Here is a 20,515-nt window from a genome sequence, read left to right as displayed (position 1 = left end):
ACATGCAGGCTTTTTTTGTGTGTGTGTACTTCATTATAAAATGTGCATAACAGTTTTAATTTGCTGCTTTCATGCGTGTAACGCTGCACCTCAACTTGAAAGCTTTTTACAGCCACTGAACGCATGACTTGAGTGATTTATAACATTCAAGATTGTATTTGATCTAATTAGAAAAATATTTAATTTTAAAATTGGTTTACTCTAAATGTGCCATTTAATTAGCATTTATTCATATCCCACAATTGTGTCTAATTCAATTTTAAAATATTTTACAATTGATTTAAATAAAACCATTTAACAGTAATGAAATAAAAAAACACTCATATGGATTTGATTAGGTCTGCTCAGAACATTCCAGAAATAACACACCAAACCTTTGTGACAACAGATTGACTGCAAGCTCACTGTACATGTGACATGTACAGTACACCATAGTGTACATACAGTACACATATGTATATATTGTGTATGTGTGTGCGAATGTACGGTGTACATATGATGAGTTGTATATATGTCAATGTTTATGCGCTGTGTGTTACATATCCCTCTGCAAATTTGGTCAATTTCATCTTTTTAACACATGGATACTATTGGTCCCTCCCCACGTGGCTATGTTGTTATTTCTGACTAATATAAAGCGTTGAAAATGGCGTGCTCTGTTTGACGAGGCAAACAAACGTGCAGTTTTGGGCTTTCCTGAGAGCTGATGCTTTTGGAGATGCGAGGTTTCCGCCCGACGCCAGCGATGTGTACGCTACGTACGTACGTAAGCGTAGAAGCTGTGGAATTGGGTGAGCGACGAGAGTGCGGGGGGAAGGGCACTGTGGAAGCAGAGGAAGGAAAAGAGGAGGAGGACGAAGCAAAGCAATGTCAACAAAGAGGAGGCAGGAAAAGGAGTGCAGCTGGAATCGGCAGAGGTCGAGAAAGAGCGGCAAGAAAGTGCAGGGGGGAAAGAAGCAAAAAAGAAAAGTGGGAAGAGAGCAGGTAGGCGAGAGGAAGCCGGATGAAGAGGAGGAGAGAGGCTCGAGGGGGAGTGGTGACGGCGAGAGAAGAGAAGGGATGAGGAGGAAAGGAAGAGTGGGAGTGGTGAGCAAAGCACAGCCGAGGCCAGAGAGTCAACAAGGCGAGTCGGCGATCGAAAACCTCCACAAAGTGCTATCAGCGACACACACGCCAGCATGTTTACGCAACACAGGCGGAGGAGCGCCCCAGAAGTCCAGGATGGAACCTCCGTGCTGAGGAAGCCTTGACCTCGGAGCCAACTTCTTCTCAAATTCTTCTTCTTCGTGCGCTCCACAAGTAAGTGGCCTGCTGCTGATCTTTGAATGTCCTAAGAGCAATCACCAGAGAGATGAAGAACATGTGCGTGCATGCGTGTGTGTACACAAACAAAGTTGAAATCTAGTTTGGAATTCCAAATATCCAGAACCATTCATCACAACCACATGGAAATGCGCAGTCAATGACAATTGTCAGTAGCAACAACAACTTCTTTGCCTCATAAATAGTCTATTTACAAGCCGTATATCGTAAATAGATACTAAAGATACACAGGTCAATGTGTACAGCAGCAATAATCGTCAGTAGCGTTGTATGTGGAAAAATAACGACATCGATCAATCGATAGCATATGTCAGTCAATATAGCAGCAGTAATGGTCAGCGTGGTATGTAGCAAGTATTACACATGTATCACAAGCACTCAATAGATATGGGAACAACAGCAAGAAAGGGCAGCTGTGGCTAAACTATACACGCTATATGTCCAGAAGTAAACGTTGTATGGAGCAAGAACGACACGTATCGATAGTCGAAAAACATCGATACTACTGGGTGTGAACAACAAGGTAACAATACAGGTGCATGAATTAGAAAACTTCACCCATTTCTGTAGTTCACTTCCAAAACTCATCTACTTTCACGACACAGAGTAAACTATTTGATGATTTGATTTGTTATTATTTGGATGATTTTAGCTTACAGCTAATGAAAACCAACATTTTAACCTCTCTGAGAAATTTGAATGTTACATAAGAAACGTTTAAAAAGATTGTATTATGGAAATGGGGTTGGAATTGGCCAGGGGCAGCGCAACATGGGGGGGGGGGGGGGGTTGACTCCCTCTTGTTCCACCACCTCTGGATTTGGCCTTGTGAAAAGTCTTTTCTTGTGTTGAATGAATTTGTATACTTTTGAGTTTCACTTTTGGAATGGCAATGGTGAAATACAATCAACTCTCCTAGTAAGTACTGTGTAATAAATACATACTACATGTAAAGATGTGACGGTGGACAGCAACAAGAATAGTCAGCAGCATTGCATGTAGCCAAAACACGAGACATGGATCAATAAATAGTCTTTATGTGAGCTGTATGTCATAAACACTATACGGTGGAGTCCCGCTCTTGGAGAAACTACGTGGATAATTGACACCCATTAATTATCTGCATTGAAAATGTTTTGATTATTTTTTTTGTATATACGAGGTAACCACTGAGCCTGTGTGTGTGTGTGCGTGTTTACATGTTGCGCTTCTCAGCAGGCGTCGCTCGTCTGTTGGCCGCCGATAGCCGAGCAAAGATAACAGCGAGCGCATGCAGCGACTTGTGACGCCACAAACGTTGTCGCATTCACGGTGGAAGGTCGCCTTTTTGTGAGCAAATGTTGAAACATAAATATGTCATTGAAATGCTGAAGCCTGTTTAAGGCAAACTATAAGACAGTTGTCATGGCAAAACATTTACATTTCCATGCCGAATGTAGCTTCTTCTTTTTTTTTGTGATCAAAATATTGCATTTACTTGGAAAATTAGCACAAATCTATCATCATTTGAATGGCCACATATTGGCAAATTATGAAGCCTAATGTCAACGTTTCTGACACTTTCATGCCTATCGTAGCCTTTTGTGAACAAATCTAGTGTTCTCATGGCAAAAACTATACCATACCATTTCCCTTGCTCAATTGTATTGTTTTTGTGACAATATGTCGTGTTTAAGGGACAAAGTATGCATTGCTTAAATACAACTTTTTTGTATTTAGCTATTGAATTTTAGTGTGCAAATGCGACACTTCAGTCATCATTTTCCCAGTTTCGTTTGTCAGTGAATTTCTGTCCATTTGTGATGTTGATCATGGCAAAACGCTTTTCCTGGCCCAAAGAAATCACTTTTTGTTACAATATTTTATGAAAGTACAGCATCTCGGAGGCAAAATATATCTTTATCTTCAACAATTGAATTTTTGTGCACAAGTATGACACTTGATTGCCATTTTATTAGTTTTGTGGCCAAAAAAATGTGCTTTGTGGGAAGACTTCCTACAAGATGTACATTGTAAATATTATAATTAGAAATATGATATTATTTTGGGCTGAATGCAGCCTTTTTGTGAGCAAATATCTAATGGCAATTTGGAGGTGACCTGTGACGATCGTCCAGTATATGTTTTGGGGGCGCCAAGTCGTGTGTGTCAAAATACAACTTTTTGCGATGAATTATTGCCTTTTTTGTGCACGTTTGTCTATTTGTCATGGACCTGAGACAGGTTCTGAACCAACCTCGAATAGATGAATTGAAAGATTGATTAGCAGTGGGAGAGGTGTCCCAGTAATTGTGTCAGCAAAGTGTACAAGTTTGTACAACTGTCATTGCTACCAAGTCACATTGGTCTGCCTTGTCCAACATCCTGCTTGTGTGTGTGTGTGTGTGTGCGCGCGCGTGTGTGCAGCATAGTTGCCCTCTCTGGGGAGCATGAGTCATTTCTAACCTCTGAACTCTGCAGCAAGCCGATGTTGTTTGAGTTGGTGCAGACCCCGAACGAAGAAGATAAAAGATAAATCCTGAAGCTGCATTGTTTTTAAAGTTGCGTTATGTTCTTTCAGCGCTTGTCCTCAGTTACGAGTGGAAACGAGAGGGAAGTGCAGACAGAGCAAGACAACAAAAGGAGGAAACGCGGCCTGGCAGTCGAAGATGACTCAGTCGTATGTGTGAGAGAGACGGAATTAAGTCGTACAATAGAAGAGGAAAAAAAGATGGGCTTTGCCTTCATCGGTGCCGGAAGTGGGAAATTGTGGTTTGACCGCAGAAAAAGGGGAGAGTCGCAAACAAATGGATAAGATCGAAGAAGCCAACATATGTGCGTGTCCGAGGTCTGAAGTCAAAGGTCCGAGGTCTGACATCTGAGGTCTGATGGGTTGAAGTCTAACATCTGTAGTATGAAGTAAGAGGTGTAAGGTCTGAAGTCTCAAGGCAAAGGTCGGGGCCTGAATTCTGATGTCTGAAGTACAGGCTCTGAAGTCTCTGATATTTGAAGTCTCAAGTCTAAATCTGATCTGAAGTCTAAGAATATTTAATGTCTGAAGTCTGACATCTGAGGTATGAGGTATGAGGTCTGAGTCTACAGTAACAGCTGTAGTCGGAATTATGAGGACTGAAATCTAAGGTCTGCAGTCTGAAGACTTAAGTCAAAGGTCTGAAGTCTGATGTCTGAAGTGATTTGAGATCTCTAATCTGAGATCTGAAGTGTGATGTCTAAAATCTGTGGTCTGAACTCTGAGCTGCGAAGTCTAAGATCTTGGGTATGAGGTGTACTTTCTTACGTTTCAGTTCAAAAGTCTGGAATCCCACGAGTGAAATCGGAGGAATGAAGGCTCAAATCTGAGGTCTGAAGCCTGAGAACTGAGGTCTAAGGTCTGGGTTCTGAAGTCCATGGATGAAATGTGAGGTCTAAGGTCTGAAGTTTGAGGTCTATGATCTGAAGTAATCCATTTGTGATTCTGAAAGAGGACTGTACCATTCACAGCACACCGACTCAAACGGGAAAATCATTTCCCGTGTCCTTTATCCACACCTTTATCTCGACCTCTGCCAAAACCTTCTTTCTATCAAATTAGTTTTTCCAGCCCATTTTGGAGTGTTTTGTGTTTCTAATAAAGACAAATAGCACCGTATCATAGAAAACACAATCAAACAAAAGAGAAGTTAAATAAATCAACTGTTTTCATGCAGTGTAATTACTGTTACATACTGTAGTATTCATGTGTCGGACGTGTGCCTTTAAGGGGCGCCGCCTGTTACGTGACATCAGTAGCGGGTTGGTTAGTCTGCGTGTGAGCGTCTGAGCGTGAGTTGTGGCCTCCAGCAGCTCCCTGCAAGTTTTCTCATTTTGTATTAACAGTATGTGTTTGTTCCTTTGAGTAAACATCTGAAAAGGTTTTGGCGACTGTGGCTCTCCCTTTTTTTTTTCGTATCTGAAGCTCGCTTGCAATTTCAAGCAAAAAAAAAAAAAATGACCAGGTGACGGCTCATAACTCAAAAAATTGGTAAGTTTGGGCACTGGTAAGTCAGGGAACCACCGTATTATCTTTGGGAAGGCCAGTGGTTGCCGTCACTGGTGACCGAGGCTGTGGTTGTTGTGGTTTTAGGATCAGGCGTGCGGTCTTTGCCATCAGTGAGCTGACGTGCGCGGAAACTGATCAGGAAACAGGAAACAGGACGCTTGACAACCACTTTTCTTGCTTTCAGGATGTCAGTCAAGCTGCGATTCGACTCTCCCTCTGAGGGAAATCCGATCCGGCGGAGTCGCTCCTTCACGGGCTTCGGCTCTCTGACAGGACGACGGCGGTGAGTGTTAGCATCGTTAAGGGCAGGCTAATGGGGAAAAAAGTACAAATACTTGGTTACTGTACTTAAATGACATTTTCAGCTATCTGTACTGAGTATTTATTTTTACGACAACTTTTTCACTTTGTCCCCCGAACATTTGAAAACAGATATCTGTACTTTCTACTCCTTACTTTGTACAAAGAGACTTTTTTCAGCCTCCGCGGATGGCGACGCTACGTTAAAAAAAGATGTAAAGAGAGAGAAAGTCATCAGCGGTTGACATCTCGTTGAACCAAGATCTTGTGGTGTTTTTTGGTGGGGGGAGAAAAAAAGGGATGGCAATGACATGGAGGAAAGGTGAACCAGGAAGCATTAACGACCACTGCTCCAGATTTGGAGAAGGAAGATATTCCCCATCAATGGCTCCAGGAACGATTTATGGCAAATACGTTGTGTCTTGTGGCAGCGTAAAAACTAGCAGGTTTTGACGTTCAAAACATTCTCAGTCTAATTTCAAAACAAGTAAGGTGTATTTTTTCAGTTACAGTTCATTAGCTTATTTAGCTTTTTTTTTTCTTTTTTTTTTTTGTGGGTCAGTTTGCAAGGTTAGCAAAGCTACCATTCATTCAGTCATTCATTCAAAGCTATGGGAACACGTTTTGATTGTATAAAAGTCGAGCCAATGCTAGCGAGCTCTTGTTGAAACAAAATAAAATAAAATAAACGTGACATATGACATCCATTTTTTTTGTATGAGCACTATTCAAATAAATAAAAGAAGGAAACTATTATTTGCAGAGAATTATTTTTTTTGTGCCAAGTTATCAAAATGGGTATTGTACATAAAAACAAACAGCGAAATTTGATTTAGACTTCTTATTTTTGTAATTTTCAATGTCTGTAGGTTTTCTTAAGTCAAGGAGTTGAATCAGTACTTCTTTTTTTATGCAAGTATCTTCACTTTGACTTAAGTACAGAGTGTGAGTACCTTTCCCCTTGTCTGGTCTTTTCAGGCCTTCCTCTGCTCGGAACTCGCTGCGCTCCAAAGTTGTCTCTGAAAGAAAAACTCCACGTGCTCCTTTATCTCCCAGAAGAGGATTCGGATCTGTCTGGTCCCTGCAGCCAGAGGATGTGGACCGCATCTTCCAGGCGCTGCGCAAAGGCCTCAAGTGGGTTTACTCCGCATCCCATCTTCTGCACACGTGGCCGAGGTAGAAGATCTGAGGTCTGGGTTCTGAAATCTGATGTTTAAGCTCTGTTGTCAGAAGTCTGAGGTCTCAGATCTAATGGCTCAGGTCTTAATTCTGAGTTCTTAGGACCGAGATCTGAGGTTTGACATCTGAGGAATAATATCTGGACTCTGAGGTCTAATATATGAGGTTTGAAGTCTCAGATCAAGGGTCTGAAAACAGATTTGTGGTCTTACATTTGAGTTCTGAGAATTAAAATCTGAAGTTTAAAATCTGTTAATCTGATATCAAAGCTCTGTTGTCAAAAGTCTGAGGTCCGAAGTCTGAGGACAGAGGTCTAGAGACAAAGGTCTTAAATCTGAGGTCTGTTATCTAAGGTCTGAGAACTGATGTTTGAGGTCTGGGGTACGAGGATTGGTATCTAGGGTCTGAAGTCTAAGGTTTGAAGTCTGAGATCAGTGGGCTCCAAACTGATTTGTGGTGCTATACAGTATATTGTCTACTCTCTTATATGTTGTCTTGTATGTTTTGAGGATTGAAATATGAAGTCTGAATCCTAAAGTCTGTGGTCTGAAATCTCAGATCTGTGGTCTGAGATCTGAAGTCTGCGGTTTAAAATCAGAGGTCTGGAAACTGAGGACTGAGATCTAAGATGTGAGATCTCAAGATTGATGAATATCAATCTTCCGGTTTAAAGTCTCAAATCTAATGTTTTAGATTGAATGTCTAAAATCTGAGGTCAGATGTCTATTGTGTGAAGTCTTTTTCCTTAAGTGTGTGTGCACGTGTGTGTGTGTGTGTGGGCAGGGAGCATGTGCAGCACCACCAGACTGAGATGGACTTCCTGTCGTCACGCCAGCGAGAAACCAAAAGAAACTCCAGACTGGTGAGCCAACAAGAAGATTATTTATACTCTTACCGTACACTATAGACCAATGCACCACGACGTCACACAAAGTTCAAATGACTTACTTCAAACACAACAAGGTGGTTTCAGTTCATGTCAGCGGTCCATACAGTTGATGAATGGATGTAACTTTACGCTTGGCCTTTTCTGTCTCTGCAGGCTTTCCAGTACGATCTGGAAAAGGTGAGGAACTCTTAGCTTCAAGTCTCCCAGAAGAAACCAATAATCACTTTTCATTTTTCTTTGCTCGTGCAGGAGATTCGAGCACAGGAGAGGATCCTCCGAAGGCTGGAATTCCAAATCAGCAAGGTAATCGGCAGAGTTGGGAGGTAGTCACATCAACGTCTCAAGTCTTGACCTTTCAGTTTCCGCCAAGTCCCAAGTGACTGTGGTTAAATAAAAAATAAAAGACAAAAACAAGTCAAATTCGGCTTAAGCAAGTCATAAGTCAAGTCATGCAACCTTGCCAATAGAAATTAGCATTACTGTAATGCTAAACCTTCAAAACAACTGCTCCTTCGCGCGAACATCATGGTCCACAGGGATTCAAGTCTAACCTCAACTGACTTCATCTGTCATAGGGTTTCTCTAGATATACAAAGCCACAATGTAGCTCCTTCTGACCTTCTCTGTACTTCCCCATCAACACCCTCAAGGTAAATAATGCATCTGTGGTACTCTTTCTAGGCATGGAACCACACTGTTGCTCGCAAATACTCAGTCCTGTCCTGAGTCTAGCCTCCATTACTCTTTCCCATAACTTCATTGTGTGGCTCATCAACTTTATTCCTCTATAGTTCCCACAGCTCTGCACATCACCCTTGTTCTTAAAAATGGGCACCGGCACACTTTCCCTCCATTCCTCAGGCATCTTCTCACCCGTCTGAATTCTGAGGAACAAGCTAGGAACTCCACAGCCACCTCTCCTAGATGCTTCCATACCGCCACAGGAATGTCGTCAGGACCAACTGCCTTTCCATTTTTCATCCTCTTTCATGCCTTTGTAACTTCCCCCTCACTAATCATTGCCACTTCCTGCCTCTTCTACTCTTCCTTCTTTCTCATTTTCCTCATTCATAAACTCCTCAAAGTATTCTTTCCATCGATCCAGCACACGACCGACTGGCAGTAGGCAACACATTTCCATCTCTATCCTTAATCACCCTAACCTGCTGCACATCCTTCCCATCTCTATCCCCCTGTCTGGCCTGTAGAGATCTTTCTCTCCTTCTTTAGTGTCCAAACTGGCATACATGTCATCATATGCCTCTTGTTTGGCCTTCGCCACCTCTACCTTCGCCTCATGTCGCATCTCCATGTATTCCTTTCTCCTCTCGTCAGTCCTCTCACTGTCCCACTTCTTCTGAGCTAACCTCTTTCTTTGTATGATTTCCCGTACCATTTATTTCTCCCCTTTCCTACCAGAAGATACACCAAGTACTCTCCTGCCTGTCTGTCTCTCACCTTGGCTATCGTGTTCCAGTCTTCTGGAAGCTCCTTCTGTCCACCGAGAGCCTGTCTCACCTCTTCCCCAAAAGCTGCACAACACTCGTCCTGTCTCAGCTTCCACCACATGGTTCTCTGCTCTGGCTTTGTCTTCTTAATCTTCCTCCCCACCACCGGAGTCATCTTCTTTCCTGTCTAGCCACACTCTCCCCTACCACTCCGTCAGTATGCTCCTTCAGATGACATCGTCTGCACAAGATGTAATCCACCTGCGTGCTTCTACCTCCGCTCTTGTATGTCACCCTATGTTCCTGCCTCTTCTAGTGTTCCCTGCAGCCATTTCCATCCTATTTGCAAAGTCTACCACCATCTGTCCCTCCAAGTTCCTTTCCTGGATGCCGTACTTACCCATCACTTCTTCATCACCCCTGTTTCCTTCACCAACTTGTCCATTACATTTTGCACCAATCACGACTCTCTCTCTGTCTGGGATGCTCGGAACTACTTCGTCTAGCTCCTTCCAGAATTTCTCTTCCACCTCTAGGTCACATCCTACCTGCGGGGCATAGCCGCTAATCACATTATACACCCTCAAGTTCAAGTTTCAGCCTCATCACTCCATCTGATACTCTTATCACCTCCCAGACATTCTGAGCCAACTCTTCTTTTAAAATAACCCCGAGTCCATTTCTCTTCCCATCTACACCATGGTCAAATAATTTCAACCCTGCCCCTAAACTTCTAGCCTTACTGCCTTTCCACCTGGTCTCCTGGACAAACAATATATCAACCTTTCTCCTAATCATCATATCAACCAACTCCCAAGCTTTTCCTGTCCTAGTCCCAAGATACAAAGTTCCCACATTCAGTTCTAGGCTCTGTGCTTTCCTCATCTCTTCCTGCCTAAGAACCCGCTTTCCATCTCTCCTTTGTCTTCGAGCCACAATAGCTGAATTTCCACCGGCGCTGGTAGCGGATTTTGTCAGCCTGGAAAACGACTGATCCGGCATGAAACTCTTTGGATGAATGCTGATATTTGTTTGGCAAAGTTTTAAGCCGGATACCCTTCCTGAGGCATCCCTCTACATTTATTCGGTCTTGGGACACGCCTACTGTTTGCACGGCTTTGTGCCCCACATAGGGCTGCATTAAAGGGGGCGTGTCATAGCTACCTATTCACATCTGTGGATACAGTACTGTAGAACGTGACGATGGTGACCCCAAGTGGACAAAAATACTACATGCACCTCACGTGCCTATTGCTGTGATATTTTGCATAACGCTTTAAAATATATGATAACAATAAAATGAATATATGGCTGCTACTTCGCGGATTCCGTCGACCGCGGGGGTGGTCTTAAACGTAAGCCCCGTGAAAAACGAGGGATTGCTGTAAAAAGACAAATGTTCCATTCTACTATCCGAAACTAATAATATTTAGATTCATACAATGAATAATCCTAACCGCAGGTGGACGAGCTCTACGAGAACTATTGCGTCCAGTGGCGCCTCTGCCAGGGAGCCGTCAACATGAAGAGAGCCTTTTCCCTCACGCCCTCCACCAGGGAGTCCAGGGAGAGCCTCCTGGAGCTTGGACGCAACCACAGGGACAGCGTGCAGGTTCTTACTCACCACCACACCACAATGTAAAGATGCTAAGCTAACTTAGCATACTCATAGCAGAGCACAGAATGATCTCAAATATCCACTGACTGCACTCTGGACAGTAATACGATTCAATTTTCAAAAATGACGTCCATATCATTTAAGTCACACAAAACAACATCCAGATGCTAAGCTAACTTAGCATACACAGAGGGCAAAAGAAAAGCCTACACCTGTCATCTTAATTCCTTGCAGGAATTTAACCAGAACGACAACTCCCGGTGTTTATTCCGCAGTTGATCAAGTTCCTGACCAACACGACTTGTGTTCTCCCTGCAGGACATGTCGGCCATGGAGGGAGAGCTAGAGGTCCTCCTGGGAGAACTTCACGTCAAGATGAAAGGTAGCGATGGCAGAGGCGAACTTTAGAGTTTGACCACAGATGGTAGTTTGGAGTTAGGGCAGCTTTAACGTTTTTTGCCACTCACAGGTCTCATTGGCTTCGCCCGGCTATGTCCTGGAGACCAGTATGAGGTGGGCATGTACAGCCAGCCACATACTGTCCCTACCAATTGAGCGACCTATCTACCGTGCCTTGTTTGTTCAGGTTGTGCTGCAGTTGGGCCGTCAGCGCTGGAGGATTCGCGGTCGGATCCAAAGCGACGACGCCCAGTCCTGGGACGAGGAGGAGATGCTCTTCCTACCGCACATCAACCACAACTTTGAGATCAAGGTGAGGACCGTACGGTGGAAGGTGTCTCCAGCAGCGCTTCTCAAACGAGGGGCTCAAAATAATTTGCAATAAATGACGAACAAACTTAGCCAATGGCTTCTCAATAGTTTACCTTTGGGCCAATTAAAAGTTCTAGAATGAAGTCCCAGTTTTTTGAGAAGATGAAGCAGCTAAGTAGGTAAGTACATACGTAGGTACAGTATGTTGTTAAAATATGACATTCATTCAGGGGTACACATGCTCGTAATGTTTCATTGGCATTAGGATTATGAAGAAGGGGTTCTTGGAAACATTTGTGGCTCTGAACATTTTGAGAAGCTCTGTGCTCGAGGTTGTCTGCTGAAGTATGTATGAACCCCCCAATCCCTCAGGTTTCGGAGGCCAAGGGTCTGGTCTGGCAGCTGGTGGGCACGGTGACCTGTGCCAGTGCACACTTCTTTGTGGCGACTCCCCAACTCATGCTGGTGGACATCACCCAGCTGGGGACCATCAAGCTACAGCTGGAGGTTACCTGGAAGTAAGCCAGACACACACCGCCACCTCCAAACAACAACGATAATTCATATTTCATGTTAACGGCCTTGTGCGTGTGTGTGCGTAGTCCGTTGGACAGTAGTGAGAAGGTGGGGCTTTTGTCTACTAGACCATCCGGGTGGAGCAGGAAGACTTCAGTGCAAAGTTGGACTGCCCCCAGCACGCCGTCCTTCTCGGAAAAGTACTTCCTGGTGAGTTGAGTGTGCGGGGCGCTGACAGGGTAGATACGGGTGAGGCTCTGCCCCCCGCTGCCTCCCCTGACCGCATCTCCTGCTCTGTTGCTAGGTAGCTATTGAAGGTGTTGTGAAAGTTGAATATAAAAATAGATTATGAAACAATAATGATTGTGCGGCACAGTGGACGACTGGTTAGCACAACTGCCTCACAGTTCTGAGGACCGGGGTTCAAATCCCCGACCCCGCCCGTGTGGAGTTTGCATGTTCTCCCCGTGCCAGCGTGGGTTTTCTCCGGGCACTCCGGTTTCCTCCCACATCCCAAAACCATGCGTGCTAGGTTGATTGACAACTCTAAATTGCCCGTAGGTGTGAATGTGAGCGCGAATGGTTTTTTGTTTCTATGTGCCCTGCGATTGGCTGGCAACCAGTTCAGGGTGTACCCCGCCACTCGCCCGAAGATTGCCGGGATAGGCTCCGGCATACCCGTGACCCGAGTGAGTTGAAGCGGAACGGAAGATGAATGAATGAATGAATCATGATTGTTGTGTTGTAGTCGATGGTGCGAGAGCTGCAGGACGGAGGAAGAGGAGGAGCTTCAGTCCCACTCCGGTTGTCTAAAAGTGGGTGGGACAGGGGCGTGTCTTTAATGAGCTACCTGTCACACGCGTCCATCACGTCTGACCAATCACAGGCCAACACACCACCAAGGTGCGCACACACCACACAACAGTGCATACAACTAACCATCCATTCACGCTTCTATCCTTCCAACCATCCTTTCTTCTCTCCGTCCATCCTTTAATCCAACATCCATCCGTCATCTGTCAATCCTTCTATTCTTCCATCCATCCATGTATTTTTGTCCTTTTATCCAACCATCCGAACATCCTTCCAATCTTCCAACCTTCCTTTCTGCTATCCTCTGCCCATCCTGCCATCCATCATTTCATCCATCCATCTGTCAATCCATTCTGTCCATCCCTACATCATCATTTCATGCGTCATCCATCTGTCAATCCTTCATTCTGTCTATCCCTGCATCCATCCAGCCTCAGCAGCAGCGTGGCGGGTAGTCACACTCATCTTTCCCTGGGTGAGGACGGGGAGGAAAGAGTGACCAGGAGGAGGAGGAGAAAGCCGGGTGAGGAGTTGGAGGAGGAGGAGGCCTGGGGAGGAACATTTGCGTCTCCTTCTTCTCTCCTGGACCTACACAGGTGACAACTTCAACAACATGTTATGAAGTAGTTAAGCAGGAATGGATCGCACGACATATTACAGCAACTCCAAACTATTTTCATCTTGTAGGCTCGAAGTTGGACATCTTTGCTTCCTCTTTTTTGTGGGGGTTCCGCGGGGGGGGGGGGGGGGTCAAATGGGTTTCATTCCAGACCCAACACTTGCAAATTACATGATATCAAATTTTGGGGTCTGGGGACATAATTTTGCTGAGTTTCCGAAAGGCATTTAAAATTTGATTTTAAGAAGTGAAGATATTCTGCTGACCATAGAGAAGAATTACATTTGAATTGAGGAGGGCGGGCGACCGGTTATCATGTCTGCCTCACAGTTGTGAGGTTCCGGGTTCAAATCCGGCCTGGCCTGTGTGGAGTTTGCATGTTCTCCCCGTGCCTGCCTGGCTTTTCTTTCCTCCCACATCCCAAAAACATGCGTGCAAGGTTAATTGACGACTCTAAATTGCCCGTGAGTGCGAATGGTTGTTTGTTTCTATATGTGCCTTGCGATTGGCTCGCGACCGGTTCAGGGTGAACCCCGCCTCTCTGGATATTTTACACTAATGTCAAGATCATCGCGCTATCCCAGCTGACTCTGAGCGAGACCCCTGAGCTGCACCCTGAACTGGTGGCCAGCCAATCGCAGGGCACATATAGAAACCTGAGAGTTAAGGCTTCAACTAATGAGGACTAATAATGATTCAGGTCCAGCACCCCCGACATCCTCAAAGACAAGCAAGACGACCCTGCAGGAGGTCGCGTGGAGGCTGAGGAGGGCCCGCCAGATGCTGTCAGCAAGGAGCTCAAAGTTCGTTTGATCCTTCATTTATCATCTTTACTCCGTTACATTTACTCAAGTAACATTTTCCATAAACTGTACTTGTCAGAGTACTTTAAATGCACCGTAACTTTGACTTTAACTTGAGTATTTATGTGAAGAAGGATCGATACTTCTACTCCGTTACAATCGTCGACCTCCCGTTCGCTACTTTCATTTATCCGTTCCTGCGTGTGCGGGTCACTTTTGAGACTCCATCTTCGACTTCCGCGTAGGGCGCCTGTCAGACGACACAAGGCAGTCGTACAGCCTTCGCGAGCCAATCAAAATGACGCATTTTGGGGAGAAAAACAAAAACAGAAAAACAGACGTGCGAGTGAGGTTCCTTTCCAGACTCTGCAAAACAACAGCTTTGTCATGCAGCTCTTCAATTGAAGCGTTATTTCAAGTTAGAAGTGGGCTGAAATAGTTCGATTTCAGCCCACTTCTAACTTGAGAAAACACCTTGCGGTAAGTTTCTATTGTTGTTTTGGCAATGATATGGCAAAATGAGCCCTGTCCTATGGTGTCGCACTCGCACGCGCGCACACACAATCACTCCGTCTGGTCAGCAAGCAGCTTCTTGAAAAAAGCTAATCGTGTTTCCGCAGGGCCCAATGCGCGTGTTGTTGGTTTTGGTTCAGTTTAAAATTGTCGACTCCCAGATATTAGGATTTTTTTTATTTTATTTGATGTTCATGCTCTGATTGAAAAATGAAATCAGTTTTTTCATTGAATACTCTTCCTCAAGTAAATATTTGGATGACTACTTTTGACTTTTACTTGAGTCATCTTATTCTAAAGTAACAGTACTCCTACTTGAGTACTCTCCCCAGCGCTGGTCAGTTCCCAGGTGGCTTTGTAACAAATGTCTCCTTTAAAGCACACACATGATGGAACAGTGACTTTTGACTTCCCCAACAACAGGACGTGCGGGACGCCGCCTGCCCCCCGCCCCCGGCCGTCGCGCCCCCCTCCCCGGCTGCCGGGGGGGCGGCGCCGATTGGCGGCCGGCGGCGGGCGCAAGCCCTGCGACTCGGGTCGCTGCTGGCCGAGCTGGAGAGAAACCTGAAGAAGCAGAGGAGCTGCGAGAGCCCCCTGAGGGTCCTGAAGCAGCAGACGGAACACCTCGACACCATTCTGAGGGTGAGACGCACGCGAACGCACCGTCCGCAGGGGGCGCTGGAGCTCTAAGCTCGCCTCCCGCCACAAATGGCGAATAGCAAAAATCTGCCAGTAATTGACACGCCCCCTAATAAGGTCGAAATTACCTATCGATGCCAGAAGCTGGCATCAAAACACTACTTTTGTCCAAATGAAGCTGCTCAACTCACTTCAAAATAGTTCATTGGCACCAAGAGGCCACAAGATGGCAGCAAACCACTATTTCTGTGTAAATGAAGCTCCTCAACTAACATAGTTCTTTGGCACCAAGATGATGGCAAAGCATTGCTTCTCTCTAAATGAAGCTCCTCAATTCACTCGAGCATACTTCCTTGGCACAGAGATGCCACAGGGTGGTGGCAAAGCACAACTTTTGTCTCAAAGAAACCCAACTAACGTCAAGGTATTTCCTTGGCACCAAGATGGTGGCAAAGCGCGGCTTGTGTTCAACTCATTTCACGTTACGGTTTGTGACGAGTCGGGCCACGAAGCAGCAACAGAGCAGACGGCAGATACTAATTCCATAGTATTCATTTTCAAAAAAAGGAAACGGGCAAAAGCAAACCAAAGCACCACAACAAAAGGCGAGACAGAAAAACGTGTGGCTTACGGTGAGTTGAGGAGGAAGCAAGGAGGGTGACCTTGAGGTCGCCAAAACCCCGACGAACGGGGACCCAGAAATGCAAAGAGCAGATCCTACAGACTATTGCGAATGGCTGCAAAGAGAATAAAAAGAGCAACGATTCCGCGGCACCTTCCCGCTGCGGACGCAGCGCTTAAGACCGGGAGCCGATTGCCGATCGCTCCCAGGTCCGCGCCTCCTCGCTCGCTCCAGCCGGTTCGCGGCGCCACCGGCAGCAAACAAGAAGAACGCCGGTGGCGGCCAGCTGACAGCAAGAAACAAAACGCAACTCAGGCAGATTTCGACATTTCAACAGAGTTCCTTGCCACCCAGATTCCAACAGATGGCGGCTACCTTTGTCAAAATGAAGCTCCTCAACTCACTTCCACCAAGAGGGTGGCAAAGCAGTGGTTCAGTCGAAATGAAGCTCCTCAATTCATTCGACCAGAGTTCCTCGGCACCGAGATGCCGCAAATGCGGCAAATATCGACGTGTGTTGTGAACGCCCTCAGAACGACCTGTCCCTGATGAGACGCTCGTCATCTGACGACACCTTGGCCGTGGAGGAGGTTCTCTGCAGCTTTGACTTCCTGTCACAGGACGACGACGCTTCCTGTTTCGGCAGGTGAGTTGCCGGGTAGAAAGTGCTCATTTAAACGAGAGGGAAAGTCAACGCGTGTTTGATTTTCATCAGTAAACGATGCGCGTAGATCGGCGTACGTAAGCATGTCGTGGATGTGTGTGAGCGAAGCCGTTTGCTTGTTCCGTCCCGAACAGCGCCGGCCCCCTCCGGCAGGACGGCCGCCCGGCCGGCGAGGAGGCCGCGCTGACTTGTGGGAACTGGGGCCTGGACCAGGCTCTGGAGACGCACCTGGAAGCGTGCTGCGTCCTGCTGGAGGTACGTCGGGATCCGAGGCGCGGACGTTCCGCGGACGTTCGTCCGATCTCGTTCTGGTTCTCCTCAGATGCTGCAGAGGGTCAACTTCCGTTTAGCTCGCGCGGTTCTCCTCGAGGACGTTTCTCAACAAGCGGACGTCCTGAAGACAATCGGCCGCTTGCTGCTGGAGGACAAGGACGACATCTCCGCTGAAGAGCGTCAGTACAACAAACAGCTAACTACGTAACTAACCACAGTAGATCACTAACCTGAGTGTTCGACAGAAAACCTGCTGGCTTCTGGCTTTGATGTGTGTACGTAAATATCCATTTGATGTATGCAAGTAAACAGAACTAGTAACTAACTCATTAGTCGCCTGAGTGTCGGACAAATAGCTGGATTCTTATTGGATAGATCGCTTACTTGGTTGGTTGACTGCTCGGTTACTTGGTTGGGTGGTAACTCGGTTGATTGATAACTCGCTTGCTTGGTTGGCTGGATGGTTGCTTACCTGATTAGTTGGTCGTTTTTTGGGGGAGGGGGCTTGGTCGGTTGGTTGTTTTTTTGGGTTGGTTGACCGAAGGTTTGTCAGTTGTGGTCGGTTGGGTTGCTTGCTTTCGATTGGTTGACTCAATCATTCAATCAGTCAAACTTTATTTGAATAGCACATATTGTAACTACAATGCAACGGAAGTGCTTTATATGAATTAAAATCCCCCACACACACACAACACACACACTGGTTCACAAGGACACATACACGCACACAAACATACAAGGAAACAAGAACTTGTAATGACCTAAGACGCATATGAGTTAAAAATACTGACATGATCTAAGAAACCAAAATGCTTGGTTGTTTGCTCGGTTAGATGGATGTTTGGTTGGTGTGTGAGTTTTTTTTTTTGTCCGGTTGGTCAAGCAGATGGATCGCCGGTTGCTTGTTTTTTGGTTGGTTGAATGAACGCTCGGTGGGTCGGTTTCACTCAGTCGTTCGGCGGGTCGCTTGTTTTGTCCGTCCGTCGGCTCGGGTCGCAGACCTTCTTCCCGTCTGTCCAGTGCTCCCCGAGGACCGGAGGAGCAAGGAGCTGGCGTCGTTCTGGGCCGACTGCGTGAAAGACGCCGGTTCCTCGGCTCCGTTCTGCTGCCGCTCGGACGACTTTGCGGAGGCGCTGAGGAGGCGCTACTCGCACCGAATTAAAGCCAAAGTCAAGGCCAAGCAGCCCGGGCTCCCCGAAAGAGGTAAACGCGGGACGGACGGCGTGCCAAGTTCAGTCGACGCGTGTACGTGCGTGTATGTGTTCTGCCGGCTTTGAAATGTGCAAGTCAGTGTGTGTGTGTCTGTGAGATGTGGATAAAAGTGTGTGTCTCGGATGTATCAAATTCAAGAACGTCTTTGATGCGGTGTAAGGAAACGTGTCTTTGATGCATGTAATGGAAAAAAAAAGTCTTTGATGGCTACGTAAATGTGCACCTTTGATGTCTATAATACAAAAATGTTTTCTTTTACGAGGTGTAAGTAAATAACACAGCTTTATGTCTTTGCTGCGCCTTGAGTGTTCGACACGCTGCTGCGGCAGGTGCGGGCGGCCAGCGGGGCGGCGCTGTGGCCTCCTCAGCCTCCGTGCGCCGCCAGCACAGTGAGCGTGTTCCAGCTGTCGCTTTACCTGAGACGATGCGACATCCCGACGCCCGGAGAACACGTGGCGCGCCTCTCCAAGGAAGGTGCGCCGCCGCACGCGCCCGCGCACGCCCCCGCACGTGCAAAAGGTCACAATCGTCTCCTCTGATCACGTTCCAGAACGTTTCCTGTCGGCCATGACGGGTCCCGAGCGCAGGGGCGCGCTGACCCGGATGAGGTCGCGGGGCGTGGCCCGCCTCCTCCCGCTGGGGGTCACGCTGCAGACGTTGGCGGCCCTGCAGGCGGATGCCGACCAGAGAGTGTGCCGGGCCGCCGCCCGCTGCCTGAGGCGGGCCGCCGCCTGCGCCGCCTTCCGGCCGAGGGTGGGACGCGCATCGCGCGTTAGCGTTTGGCTAGGCTAATATTAGCATGTGGCGAGGCTAACACTCAAAGAGTGTGCACGTGTGTCTGTGTTTACCATGCGTGTGTCTGTTTAATGTGTGTATTGTATATGCACTATATGTTTGTGTACATGTATTTATTAATTATTTATCAACGAGTGTACGTGTTTGTGTATTTGATGTTTGCATTGCGTGTGGACTCGAGCCACATGACTTGGACTCGAGTCATGAATTGAATGACTTTTGACTCGACAAGATGTTAAAAGACTTCCAACTCGACTCGGACTTGAACAGCATTGGCCGTTGACGTCACTTGGACTTGAACCCGTTGACTTGAAAAGACTTTCACCAAAGCGCTGAAAAACCAATGCTTTGTACTTTCTTTATCCGCTGTTGTATGTGCCACTTCCTGCAGGAAAACACGCTAAGCGTCGACATGTTGCCGAAGTTCTAAATGACACTTGACTGTGTTGCTATTTACCAGATGAATTTTGCAAACGTGAAGGATGTTCCTATTATCTTTCAACAGTTCATACCTGTTGTGCATACACAGAAACTACAATAGATTGAATGTAACAATCGTTGTATTCATAATTGCTCTTTAAGCAGGCAAAAATATATTTGATCCTTGTACTTCATTATTCCGATAGAAGAATAAAAGAAAGACTTGAGACTTGTCCCCATCTCTGCTATTTGACGTTTGTGTGCTTAATGCGCGCGCAGGCGCTGGTTTACTACACGGAGAGTTTGAGGAGCACCGACGTGGTCATCCAGCGGACCTCGTGCCTGGCGCTCCAATGTTTGGCGGTGAGCGGCGGCGGCGCATCGTCGGCGTGCTGTCATTTGCGCCCGCCTCGGCTCATTTGTGTGCGCGTCTTTGCAGGCCACGGAGAGCCTGGAGCACATGGTGGAGCTTCGCAGGTGTCCCGATGAGGCCGTTCGAAACGCCGCCAAGGAGGCGGTCCTCTCTTTCGGTAGGTTACGCCTGATTGGCTGATGGCTTTCATTCAAATGTATTTTTAAGTAACCTTTTTTCGCTCTCTCTTTTTTTTGGGGGTGAGGTAAAAAAGGCCACGCGGCCTTCCAGAGGATGGAGCAGCTTGACCTGGAGCTGCAGGAAGAGTTTTTCCAGAACTTGGAGACTGAGATCACTTTTCTTTAATGAAAACCTTTGCTTTTCTTGTCATCATGGCCAACGTGCACTCAACTTTTTATACATATTTAAAAATAATACTAAACCCAGTGAAACACAACCGTCTCTTTTTTGCCTTTTTTTTTTTTTTTTTTTTTAAAGTCTTCCTGCTTGGTTGCTCTCAAGTTGAAGTTGTCACTTGTTGCCAGGCAGACTTTGCAATCCAAAAACCAGTATCAAATTTTGCAATGTGAAAAAAAAAGTCATCAAGAAATTATTTTTAAATGTTTCGAGAATATTTAAGTCATTCTAAGGTTATATCATTTTATGTTCTCATGTTGGAAATGGCCATTTGTCGCAAGGCAAAATTGACACTTGAAAAAGTCCAAAATATTTCATTATGTACCGAACCGGTCGCCAGCCAATCGCAGGGCACAAAGAAACAAACGACC

At 46.3% G+C, this 20,515-nt stretch overlaps 1 protein-coding gene across 2 annotated transcripts; it reads left to right on the top strand.

The window, feature by feature from the left end:
• Positions 1-801: 801 nt before the first annotated feature.
• On the top strand, positions 802-20,238 carry ripor3 (RIPOR family member 3). 2 transcript variants are annotated; one of them, XM_061785496.1, is made up of 25 exons: positions 802-1,299; positions 5,526-5,624; positions 6,620-6,817; positions 7,604-7,682; positions 7,863-7,886; positions 7,959-8,012; positions 10,620-10,769; positions 11,094-11,157; positions 11,245-11,288; positions 11,362-11,487; positions 11,859-12,004; positions 12,089-12,212; positions 12,751-12,905; positions 13,247-13,411; positions 14,135-14,237; positions 15,174-15,392; positions 16,545-16,657; positions 16,810-16,930; positions 16,998-17,127; positions 17,969-18,151; positions 18,467-18,634; positions 18,711-18,913; positions 19,655-19,738; positions 19,815-19,906; positions 19,986-20,238. In XM_061785496.1, the coding sequence occupies exons 2-25, from the start codon at positions 5,527-5,529 to the stop codon at positions 20,221-20,223; spliced, it is 3,081 nt and encodes a 1,026-aa protein (XP_061641480.1). In that variant the 5' UTR covers positions 802-1,299; position 5,526; the 3' UTR covers positions 20,224-20,238. The 2 variants fall into 2 exon arrangements, with proteins under 2 accessions (XP_061641480.1, XP_061641481.1); XM_061785497.1 differs by having other exon boundaries at positions 804-1,299; positions 6,620-6,775.
• The last annotated feature ends 277 nt before the right edge of the window (positions 20,239-20,515 follow it).

The sequence above is a fragment of the Phyllopteryx taeniolatus genome, chromosome 9 (genome assembly GCF_024500385.1).
Source record: "Phyllopteryx taeniolatus isolate TA_2022b chromosome 9, UOR_Ptae_1.2, whole genome shotgun sequence".
Classification (NCBI taxonomy): domain Eukaryota; kingdom Metazoa; phylum Chordata; class Actinopteri; order Syngnathiformes; family Syngnathidae; genus Phyllopteryx; species Phyllopteryx taeniolatus.
The sequence above is the reverse complement of the archived record's forward strand: the minus strand, read 5'-3'. Positions and strand labels throughout refer to the sequence as shown.

Coding starts and splice junctions, on each gene's coding strand:
- ripor3 (XM_061785496.1), top strand. CDS start 5,527: ATGTCAGTCAAGCTGCGATTCGACTCTCCCTCTGAGGGAAATCCGATC. Junction 7,683..7,862: donor CCAAAAGAAACTCCAGACTG/GTGAGCCAACAA, acceptor CTGTCTCTGCAG/GCTTTCCAGTACGATCTGGA. Junction 13,412..14,134: donor TCTCTCCTGGACCTACACAG/GTGACAACTTCA, acceptor ATAATGATTCAG/GTCCAGCACCCCCGACATCC.